The sequence below is a fragment of the Apaloderma vittatum genome, unplaced genomic scaffold, assembly GCF_000703405.1.
Source record: "Apaloderma vittatum isolate BGI_N311 unplaced genomic scaffold, ASM70340v1 scaffold2586, whole genome shotgun sequence".
Taxonomy (NCBI): domain Eukaryota; kingdom Metazoa; phylum Chordata; class Aves; order Trogoniformes; family Trogonidae; genus Apaloderma; species Apaloderma vittatum.
Genome location: NW_009721039.1, coordinates 2,277 through 14,312, shown reverse-complemented (window position 1 = coordinate 14,312; position 12,036 = coordinate 2,277). Strand labels below are relative to the sequence as shown.

At 41.8% G+C, this 12,036-nt stretch overlaps 1 protein-coding gene across 1 annotated transcript in view; it reads right to left on the bottom strand.

The window, feature by feature from the left end:
• LOC104275284 (WASH complex subunit FAM21A-like) overlaps positions 1 to 10,911 on the bottom strand; it is a gene marked incomplete at its 5' end in the record, with an annotated part of 26,692 nt that extends 15,781 nt beyond the window's left edge. Inside the window, 9 exons of the mRNA XM_009871205.1 lie at positions 464 to 556; positions 2,287 to 2,420; positions 3,018 to 3,179; positions 5,261 to 5,317; positions 6,088 to 6,160; positions 8,396 to 8,508; positions 8,883 to 8,951; positions 10,186 to 10,273; positions 10,807 to 10,911. Of these exons, the coding sequence (XP_009869507.1) occupies positions 464 to 556; positions 2,287 to 2,420; positions 3,018 to 3,179; positions 5,261 to 5,317; positions 6,088 to 6,160; positions 8,396 to 8,508; positions 8,883 to 8,951; positions 10,186 to 10,273; positions 10,807 to 10,911 (894 nt within the window). The remainder of the gene's footprint in view (positions 1 to 463; positions 557 to 2,286; positions 2,421 to 3,017; positions 3,180 to 5,260; positions 5,318 to 6,087; positions 6,161 to 8,395; positions 8,509 to 8,882; positions 8,952 to 10,185; positions 10,274 to 10,806) is intronic.
• Between the last annotated feature and the right edge of the window lie 1,125 nt (positions 10,912 to 12,036).

Below are 12,036 nucleotides of genomic sequence, written 5' to 3'. Positions count from 1 at the left end.
AGGGAAAGACTGTCTTAACTCGGGTGTTCCAATCACTTGCATCTCCATGGGGTTTTCCCTCAGTTTTGTAGATTAATTTCTAGCTGGAAGCTGAGGAAACAAGGTTAAACATACAGTCTTTTGTGACTCTTGCTTCTGATTTGCTGAAGCCTGCTTCGGCTTATCAATGTACACCTGCATGTACCACGCAAGTTTAACTCTCTGAAGACAGGGAAAACTTTCCCAGAGATTTTATTCTTGAAGGAAGAAGGAACTTTCAGGATGGCTGGGAATAGAATCACAGAATTGTTGAGGTTGGAAAAGACCTCTGAGATCAGCCTATGACTCAACAGCATATAGATACATGGATGTCAGAGTTCCTAGTCCTACAGATAAACAAGGAGTCCCCAGATATGAGCGGAGTGAAGCCAGGGTGACTCAAATCTCAAGGATTTCTGTAGGGATTTACTAAAGACATACTCACTTCAGAATCCTCCTCATCAGAGAAAAGGCCCCTCTGCTTTCTTGGAGGTGTTTCAGATAACGGCTTGAAGTCCTCACCTGAAGATGGCTGACTCTTTAAAACAAATAAAGATACTGCATCAGCACCCGTTTAGATCCAGTAAGTGCAGCCACATCACATGACCCTTTCCAAGAGGCGTGCTGCTGGCAACATCCCCACAACTAAGGGACAGAACGCAAGCCTGCTATCCATGGGCTTAAGCCCAAAACTCCTGTGCGGAGTTCTTCACATGCAGCCAGAGCTATGCATGAGTGACTTGCAAGTCTTACCATAGACCTCCCCGCCCACCACCATCTTCTCAGCAGAAAAAATGTACCCAGCAACTCATGCCAGGCCCCCTCATGAGTTACATTAGAATGTTTTTTTAACAAGCTGTGTTTCATAAAGGAAGAGGGCAGATTGTGCCAGCCATCATTTCCTGCATTAGCACAGCACGGTCCCAACCTGCCACCAGCTATATTGCCATTAAACTCAGAATGATTCCAGACCCAAGCACTACTGTCAGCAAGCCTGGAGTATTCTCTCACTTCCTGACAGAGCAGGAGTGGTGCTGCTAAATCAGTTCTCATCCTCTCTTCCAGGAAAGCCAAGTGCTATGAGATCAGAGCAATGGCATTGATGACCTCGCACCACCACTCCTACTCCATTGACCATGGACACTCTTGCACTGCACCAGAGACAGAACGTGGCTTTGGCCCTTGTGCTCTGGTACTTCTTGTAAGGTAAGTCCTACAGCAACTTGCATTAGTCATCCCCAGCACTGTAAGCTTCTCAATCCAGAGGGGAGAGGAGTCGCTGTAGCTCATTATGTTAAAATACTCCTTGGACAGCGAATACATATGAAATGAGTATATATAATCTCTGCCATAGAAACAGAGAGCATTACAACTTTCCTCAAGACACTGCTCTGAAAATGAATGTGGAGTGAGCATGCGGAGGTTCTCTTAACTCTGTATATGCGTCTTCAGGACAGCATTTAAATCTTTCTACAACTTACAAGTTTTCAGCTGAAAAACAGCTTTTTAAACACTGTCAAGTACTGTATATGCTTAGGTAATACTGTCACATCCCCCTTCCTCTCCGATAACATCTACAAGCAATGGGTCACAGAATCACAGAACGTCAGGGGTTGGAAGGGACCTCAAAAGATCACCTAGTCCAGCCCCCCTGCCAGAGCAGGATCACCTACAGTAGATCGCAGAAGTACTCAACAAGGTTGGTTTTGAATGCTCCAAAGAAGGAGACTCCACAACCTCTCTGGGCAGCCTGTGCCAGTGCTCTGTCACCCTCACAGTGAAAAAGTTTTTCCTAATATTTTTGTGGAACCTCCTATGTTCCAGCTTGTACCCATTGCCCCTTGTCCTGTCATTGGATGTCATGGGTCACCAGTTAAGTTGCTACCAGCAGCTGGTGTAAGTGCAGACACAGTCTCTGCAGCACAGAACTGTGGCACCAAAGGTTGTTAAGTCAGGCTGGTTTCATTTCGGCCATGAACCTCAAACATTTATTATCTATATATTAAATGAAGCTTCTCATTTTACTCTCATTGCAATGTCGCCTTAATAAGATTCTTCCAGTCTCTGGTTCCACAGGAAAAATCTCAAATTTTTGTTTGAAAGACAGAAGGCATTTATGGATGCCTGAAACACGTCATGGAAGACCTTATGAACCTTGTCCTGTTTCACAAATATGGCACTTTCGTAGTACATGGAAACACTACTTCAGCTGCAGTAGTAAAGTTTTTCCTAAAACCTTAGCCACACTATCCATTTATACGCCATTACCTTTTTTTCCATGACTGTCTCCCTATGGCTTTGTGTTTCTTTAGTTGTGCCAGAAACCACAGGAGGAATGGCAGGTTTTTCCTTGAATAAGTCACCTTCTTCATCATCATCAAACAGGTCAGCTGTGGACTTGACTTCATTAAGACACAAAACAAACAGGGAATGACAAGAACAGAACAGACACTACTGAACAGTATCAGTGTCAAAAGATACCGTGTTTCTATTTTAAAGATGACCAACATCGTGATTTTTTAAGGGAAAAAGCTAGACAAGCTCTCAAAGTGAAACACCACTTACGTGAGAGCACTGGTGACAGAGAGTGCAGTCAGCAAACATTAGGGTAGGGTCAGTCTGCACCTCTAAAGACATTTGCATTGGCTTGGCCCCTCTAAAGGCTTTGAGCCTGCCAATAGGGAGTGTTGGGCATGGGGACTCAAGGCTGCGTGAATAAAGTCTGTAACACTTCTCTGATTCAAATCTAGATACCACCCTAGCAGTAGAAGGAGCATGCTAAGACAGGAAAGTCAGCAGACAGCACATACAGATAAACCAATCCCACACCACTCCAAGGAAAAGACATGACAATAACAAAACAAAAAAACTTTGAACCCTCAAAAAAGAGCAGAAGTAGCAGTAATGCAGGTTTGAGTTTTGTAAATCATTGGTTGCTATCAATTTGATTTCTGATGACCTTTAATGTCTAATCTTCCAGCGTACATGTACAGAGGTACCTGAATCTGGAGGCTTCTTAGTTGCTCCCACAAAGAAGTCATCATCGTCATCATCAAACAGAACAACTTTTCCAGACTGTTTACAAGTTTTCTCTGTGCCCTGTGCTGCAGATTTCTTTTCTTTTTCCACAGTTACAGTGGAACTAAACACATCACTTCCTCCTGCAGGTCAGATGGGTAAAACACACACAAACCAAAATCACACAGAGATCATTGCCAGAGTTACCAAAAAGCTGAACTTATGCCATAGTAAGTGGAGCCAGGCAGAGTTTCCATCACAGTAAATTTTCATGTGCTCCTGCAACAATGCTGCATCAAAAGCATTAGCTAGAAACTTCCTGATAAAGCCAAGATGACTTTTTGCTCTCATTGCAATCACTTCTTCCTCAAACTTGTTCATCTCACCCAGGAACAGCAGCCAGGTTCCCCACTAAAGCAAGAAGACCCAGTAGTCCCACACTGTTGGCCCTACAGACCTTACAAACCAGAATCCTACTTTACTAACTAGTAAGTCACATCACTGTGGTCAAATAAAAGTGGTAAGGTACTTGAAGAGAGGGGAAAAATAAGTGACTGAGTTCTACCAAGGAGCTGCACTTGTCATGCAAGACCACTGGCAGTACTGCAGGATGAGGCTGAGTTTGGCCCTTAGATTCCTACGAGCTTCAGAACAGCTGGGATGAACTAGAGTAAGCTGTAAGAACTGTTTCTCCTACATCTGGTGTGGAAATGTCTAGTTTTAGTGATACATGCATGTCACTAGATCGTCTGCAAATGCTTTTAGCATTTTAGGTAAAAATCAGCAGCCTGGTTCCAAACCTGCACTTTTTCTTCTTATGTATAGACACCTTGAAACAGTGTAGGGAGTGGGGGAGCATGGGGGTGGTTGGCTGCCAGAGGAAGAAGAGACTTTAATTGGAAGTTTGGCAGAAAGAACAACTGCTACTTGGTTAAAAGTCAACAGACTGCATGAATTTTGAGAGCACAGCAGGAGGTTATGATTTTCTAAAAAAGCATATTATGCAATTAAAAAGTGCCACAGGATTGACAGGAATACAGTCACAAGGTTTGATTAATTTTTGAACATTCTCAAGTTCCTAAATGAAGTGTTCACTGGGAATGTGTTCACCAAGCAACTTGAAATAGCAAAGGAATCTCAGTCTTGGGCTTTGCCTGGTGACTTTAGCCTGTCTGCAGGCTACTGAGATGGAGCAACTGAAGGCTTCCAATAAATGCTAAATATAACTTAATTTCTGATGAAGTAGAACAGGACACTGTTCAAATGATGGAAAATTCACTACTTGTGCAACAGTACCTCCAAGAAAGAGCTAAGGGTAAAAAAAAAACCACCAAAACCAAACCTCAATCTGCTCTTTTAAACTTTGCTCCTAGATCTACATAGAATGACCATTGCTGATGTATATCTTTGATCTTGACATAATGTCATGGGTTAGGGCCTCAAACCCAGGACACATAAAAAGACTGTATTTGTATGCGTCCTATTCTAACAATCATGCTGACCAAGAGATCAGTTAACTGAAGCCATAATCTTAAAATAGGCTTTTCTTAATGGAGGGCAAAACTTAATTTTAAGGCAAATCAATCAGGTGAAGACTCTGCACAGAGACAGAAAACAAAGTCAGTTGATTCAAAAAGGCTGGTGATACATTTTATTGCTCAGCCTGGAGTCCAATATTGAACAGGGATCTTAATACTTTTTTTTTTTTTAAACTCCGAGTTGTAGATCTGGTCTTTCCCCATAAATGCATGTGCTCCTAATCAAAACTGAAGAAACAAGATTGCTCTTATTTACCTGTGCCAAAAAAATATAAGAACTTGATGTTTAGACTGTTATTCTGCTAAGCCAAGAGAAGAGGATCAAATCTGAAAGATCAAAATGAGCTTCTTTCTCAGAGTACAGAGGGAAAATGTGACTGTATGCACTGCAGACTTAAGCTGTGTAACATCCTTAAAAGCTCACAGCACAACAATGGAAGCTGACAGTGGCTACTATCTGCTGTCAATTTTACCTACCTTCAGAGCTCCTACCAAATCTTGATTATCCATAAAGCATGCTGCAGTTTAGGCAAATACAGGCAGAAGCACTTGTGTTTGTTACTAAGCATGTGATCAGGCAATGCGGTGCTGCTGTATTTGGATTTTTCTTCTTTAAAACCTCCTCAGCAGGTTTTAAAGAACAAGCATTTTGTGCATGAAGCAATTTGTTACCGAATGAATCATACCTGGGAACAGAGATACTGCACCTGCAGGAACTTTCTTTAAGGACTTTGCAGAGGATGCTGAAATCACAGGAAGTACAATACAAATGGATGCACTTGTTTTACACTGTCAAAGCCTTCAGACCTTTACAATAGTAATAGGAATCTGAGAAGTCTTCTGAGCTCATTTGTGGGTTTTTTCTCAACAGCTCAGAACTCATCCAGGCACTTTTCCTGAACTTCTTGGGTTTTGCAGGTATATACAACAGTCTAGCTATTCTTCCTCCATTAAAATTCAACAAAACAGCTCTACTAAACCAAAGCTTATAAATGTGATATACGCATACACATAGCATTATTTATAAGAGTTTACATTCACACACTAAAAACTGCATAATACAATACATTAAAAAAATTAGCTCAATCTCCCAACCTATATATGAAAATTCATCAAATACAATGCTTCAGTAAAAGCTGCTGCAGTACAGCACATGTGCTTAGACTCCTTAAAGGTCTGGATATGCAGCTAATGAGAAACTCAGACAGGCATTAATCTGCAGGAAGAAATCTCTACTCAACCCACAGCTGGATTCTGCAGACTCTAGCAGGAGGAAACCAATGCCTGCAGAGAGCTCTGCCAACATCAGTAAGATTTTTTCAGCTCCAGGAGAGTAGGTGTGTGCAAGAGATCACAGCGAACAAACATTTAAAATTCAAGGAAAACACAGCTGCTCTCTATTAAGACTGGAGAGGAGAATAGACTTTCTAGTTTGAAAACAAAATAGTCTAGCTGCTGGCAGTGATAAATCACAGCATAGACACGAATACAGAAGGCAACAATTGGTTCTTACCTTCAATTATTGAGGCTCGCTCCTCCCTTTCTTTTGATTCCTCTCCTCTGGGTGCTTCAGCAAAAAGATCACTCTGTAGATGAAAATGCAAAGGAGAGGAAGTGATGATTTTCTTTTCTGTAGGAAAAGACAGCTGCTGATTTTTCCATGCAGAATATCCACTTGTAAGCCAAGACAGAGAAGGCAACCAACCACCACTCCCTCCTCAAAAGGATGTCTGCACACAAAGACTTAAACTTAAGTACTCAAGCATTAACTGGAGTGCACACGTTCAGAAGAGTAGGTTTCTATCTTCCCAAATTTAATTTACACTGATTATCAGTCTGTTTACTGCAGAGGAGAAATGACCTTTTATTTGCACCTCCTCAGGGGCTTATGGGAATTAATCTACAGCTGTTTAGGTCCTGGTTACACCCTTCTAAGCTTTCCTACTGAAGCTTATATAGCAAGGTTTGAAAGAAGAATTCAGATCAGGACAAGCATAAAAACATCTCTAAACTTCACATGGTTAAGATGTATGATTTATATTATTGTTAAGGAGATGCTAAGACACCAATATGGTGCAGAGATGCACATTTTAGCTCAAAAGCATTGCAGGAAACTCTCATAAAAGTCCTTGTGTTGGGGTTGCAGTTGCCCTGTGATAATCCTCCCTGAGAATCATAGTCTACATTTCCAGGAAACCTCTAGATCTGAGTACTGACCACTTTATTTCTTGAAAGTCTCCTCTTACAGGAAGTTGGGTATTAGAGGTTGCCTATTTGGAGACTGAAGTGCATGTATAAAGCTTTGTGGAAAGAAGGCAGCAACACTTTGGGAAAAGTAGGGGAGTGCAAGGGCAGCGGCAGGGATGTCAGTGATTAATTTTACATTTGTCAGTCACAATTTGCCTGTTGACCTACCGTGGTTGCCTTCTGGTACAGCAAGGCCTCCTCCACTGCACAAGTGAGGATAAGTTACCCTTCCTAGATGATTAACTTTCAAGTAACAGGAAATTAAGAACAAGTGTATGCAGGCAGGCAACAAATACAGACAAATCTGCTCGGCTGCCCTGTGTCTGCAGGATGACAAAAGTAGCCTCATCAATAAGTAACTAAGAGGCTGTAATGATTGCTTCATCTGAATTTGCAGTGACACGAAGCTGGCTTGCGCTATTGGATTACTTCTTTAAACTATTATTATTTAAAGTTGTTAGCTGCCACTTAAAAAGAAAGCACATTCATATTTTTTTCAATAAAGGCTATGTTTGAGTGGAAAGCATTGTACAGAACTCCCATCTTCCCTTCACACAACGCCCCTGTTTGGTGCCTGTTGGCTGTATCCTAGTAGGTTAGCACAGTAAGTTTGAGGTCACCTGTACATGAGGCCTCCTTCCAAATTCCAGTCTTACAGCCTGCTCGGCTTCAAGAAACACCTGACTTCTGTTCTAGTTGCAATGAGGAACACAGCATTCCACAAAGGCAACAGATTGGCTACTGTTCTGGACCAGTTTTTACAGTTACCGGTATCAGCTGCATGATAAAATCAGAGGTAACCATTTGTTTTACACAGCTGTACTACCAGGTTCTTAAAGTACCCCTGACACTGAGTTTGTATTCCCTTTCACATGCACAAAAAATGCTACAATAAGGCCAGAAATGCACTCTGTGCCATTCTGCCATCAAGTCAGCTCTAGGTACATAGCATAAGAGTAAGCTTAAGGTGAACTTTTCTTGCCAGGGCAGGTAACCCAGGAGTTGTGCAATAACCAGATTGGAGAACACAGCATAGTTGCAGTAGGGAACTTTTAACAATATATATAGAGAGAAACCAAATAGCATCACTGTCTGGACAAAGTACATGAAGGAAAGCAGGAAGGCCATCATGTTCTCTTTCCACTCAGACTTCTCCCATACCCAGGAGAAAGAGAGAATGACAAAATTCAGTATTCTCACAGGCATTTTAACAGAAATCTGCTGTGTTAAAATAAACTGTATAGCATTTTGTTTTCCTGCACAGATATAAGCAAGGTGCTAAGTAAGCTCTGCTTGAATTAGAATCTGTTCAGTATAATGCTAGAACCACGGCTGCATCTCTCATCAGCAGAACTGCAGAAGGGAGGGCTTTGTGCCAAGGGTAACATAAGTACCTCAGTCGTGTAGCTGTTTCTCCACTGGAAAGTTATACTGTTCGACTACATTTGAATACTACTAAGAAACAAAACGCTGTTTCTCCTCACTGCCTTCCAGAGGCAGGAATTCGTGGGGATCTTTTGTTTTGTTTTCAAAAGAGGGACATACTCAATTTCTGTCCTCTCCAGCATTCTCACCTCTTCATCATCAAAGAGACCAGTTCCACCACTGAAGAGGCCACCCCTAGAACCAAATGGTGTGAAGTCTTCATCAGTCAGCTTAGGAGGCTTGAAGATGTCATCTTCTTCATCTAGAAAGCACAACAGCCAAGAGCTGTGGTAGGACTCACCAAGTTTCAGGAAAGAGAATTAAAGAGACAACCAGAATAACAACTGGTCTGATTCCATCTCTTCTCTCTTATACACAATGCATACAGAGAAGCTGTTGTAGACAGACTAGATTGCATGTGGTTGTCCCACAAGAATGAATTTATGGAGAAACTCTCACTGAGCCTGTTTCTAGCCTTGTTTTACATGCACATCACAGCCTAGCTTTGTTTACAGCCTCACCTTGAAGGATGCTTGCTGATATCCCACCCAGTTGCTAGAGTAGATGCCACAGTTTCCTAAGTGGTGTCTTACAATTCAGCCCACAATTAATAAACAAAAGAGGAGGATATCCTACCATCTGATGGAACTCTAACTTCCTTCTTCTCTTTCAGGGTTTTCCTTGTTTTGGTCTCTGATGACAGAGCTTTAAGAAGAAAATTTCAAAGCAAAAAGAATATAGTCCACCTTTATTTGCAGCCTGTGATCCATCTGTGGTAAAAAGAACCTAAAAAACCATAATCTAACCACGCTGTCCCCTATGTTTCCAGATGAATCAGCCCACCGAAGCAATTCTACAAAGCACAGGTTCTAAAAGTAGCACTTCAAATTGTAATAGCATAATTCTGTGAGGCACTATGGGTTCAGCACAGCTGCCTACACACAGACTAGTGTCACCTGAGTTGCCAGAGCAACACAGCATTCCAAGTGGTACAGATACCCCCAGAGTACATAGAACCTTTAAGCATCTCAATTGGCCTCAGACATATTATACCTTGAGTTAGCTGCCAAAATCAAAACCAGAGTTTTATTTTCTCCGGCCTTACTATCGCAAGGTTATCTCAAAGAACAGAAGATTCTCCTGTAATTGAACAAGGTAAGCTGGTAGGTTTTATACTCTGATATCCACAGGCCTAGCTTGATTATTCGAACCACACATACACACACGGTTCTTGTCTGTTCATACTGTCAAAATTACAGCTCAAAAGCAAGCTCACAAGCACTGCCAACTCAATTTCAGCCATCTGTTTTCAACTGCTGCTTTGCTGGAAAAATAAATACTTGAGATAGGTCTCTCCTTTTGAAAGTGATACAGAAGTAAATGCAGTATTTAGTCTAAAACATCACAAAAAGCAGTAGCAAGGAAAACTTCCTCAAAACACAGTACACTTAAGCCACGAAAAGGAAAAAACAAACAACCCAAACCACGTGAAAGCATCCATCTACTGCTCGAGGGGTTTTCCACTGTAAAGCTCACAGGAAGCCTACCGGGATCAGTGGCTTCCACATATTTACTTGAAAGAGGGGGAAGTACATGTGGACAAACATGCAGCTTTGCATGCAGAGAGAGAATCAGACTGGAGAGAAAACCTTTCCCATAATACATGTGCTTGGGGAGTGACCTGTTTCACCTGAAAGCAATGCATTTTCCACTACAACACTCAGTGAATTCGAATTCAATCCTGTGTTCCAAGAAACTTTTTGGTCATAATTTACAAAATAGTGTCTTTTAATTCTTCTTGTTGTGCTTTCACCTAATACTTATCCAAAAAACCCAGATCTGTGTAGCTTCATGTACTGTTACACAGAATGTCCTGTCCAACTCTCACAACTCCACAACTACCTCACAAATACTTACCAAAACTAAAGAATTAACTTACATGAACGCTCTTCACCCTGTTTGACTGGTATTTCTCCTTTAATTCGGGCTGCCAGCTCATCTGCAAATGATGTTGGCCTCTTCTTTCTCTGAGAAGCAGGGATAAATAACAGCATATTTCTTATATACAATTTGGTTACCAACTTGATGCCATTGCAACTCTAAACACTGTAACGTACAGCCTCACTTGTACAATATCCTGTCTAGACTTTGACTGAAGCCCTCAGAAAAGGCAATATAGCTTTCTATTAAGAATGCTATTAAGACATTATGTGTGTGTTACCAGATAAAAAGCCACCTCTAGTCCCTTATGATCACATAATTTTTAATGTCACCTCACTTTGAGAGCATAACAAGAAGCATTTACCACACACAAATGCAAAAAGTAATTTCTTAATCACCTCTAAACATAGCTTTGATGCCAGCCTAGGGTGCAGGAGTCCCCTAGTTTAAAGGGGTAAAGCCTGAACAACAATGCTGAAATACCACTCAGGACTTTTACAGGCCCTTTCTACAGGATCCCACCCCAGGTAACTGAGAGCTGTCACTATAATCCCCACAAGGACAGACTTTTCATGAGGGAAGCCAAACCTGTCCCTACAGGGAGGCAAAAATTACTTACAGGCTTTGTGCTTTCATCTAAGTCTCCATCCTCATCTTCCTCTTTTTCAGAGTCAAAGAGATCACAGCCATCATAATCATCTTCATCACTCATCTGTGCTGTCCTCTAAAAAACAGTAACACCCTATTGAGTTCTCCTGAAGTCAGCATACAAAAACGAGCAGAAAACTACATCTGCTTATATAAAATATTCAAAGCAAACCTATTGAAAGGAAGGAAACTTTTAGCCAGTTTAGGGTACTTCACAACTTTTCAGAGGTAAGGAAGGAGTGCTCTATCTCCATGCAAGCTGCTGCATTCTCTAGAACAGCCCTGTGCTGTATCACTGAACATTGCTGGACCATTACTATACTCCAACCTGAACTGCCTTGGCTGTGCTGCTTCCCGTAGTTTAGAAACTCATCTTCACTAAAGAGCTAGTAGTTAGCATTAACTCAGGAACAGCTAGTAGAAAATTGTATCATCTTGAGCTACTCCTAAGGTGGGTAGCAGATGATGTCCACACCTTGGCTTCAGTCACATCAATCAAAAAAAAAAAAACAAAAAAAGAGGATAAAATAATGAAGTGAAATTGTGAGCTGGGGGCTGGCACAGGCAAGGGCCCAGAAACAAACTAAATCACAAGCAACCCAAAGATACTTGCTTATCTTTAAATACTTCACAGAATCACAGAATGTTAGGGGTTGGAAGGGATCTTTAAAGATCATCTAGTCCAACCCCTCTGCCAAAGCAGGATCACCTACAGTAGGTGACACAGGAACGCATCCAGGCAGGTTTTGAATGTCTCCAGAGAAGGAGACTCCACAATCTCTCTGGGTAGCCTGTGCCAGGGCTCTGTCACTCTCACAGTGAAAAAGCTTTTTTTCTAATGTTTTTGTGGAACCTCCTATGCCCCAGCTTGTCCTGTCATTGGATATCACTGAGAAGAGCCTGGCTCCATCCTCCTGACACTCAATCTTTACATATTTATAAACATTAATGAGGTCACCCCTCAGTCTCCTCTCCTCTAAGCTAAAGAGACCCAGCTCCTTCAGCCTTTCCTCATAAGGGAGATGTTCCACCCCATCATCTCTGTCGCTCTGCACTGGACTCTTTCCAGCAGTTCCCTGTTCTTCTTGAACTGAGGGGCCCAGAACTGGACACAATATTCCAGATGTAGCCTCACCAAGACAGAGTATAGGGGGAGAACCTTGACCTACTGGCCACGCCCTTCTAATACACCCCAGGATGC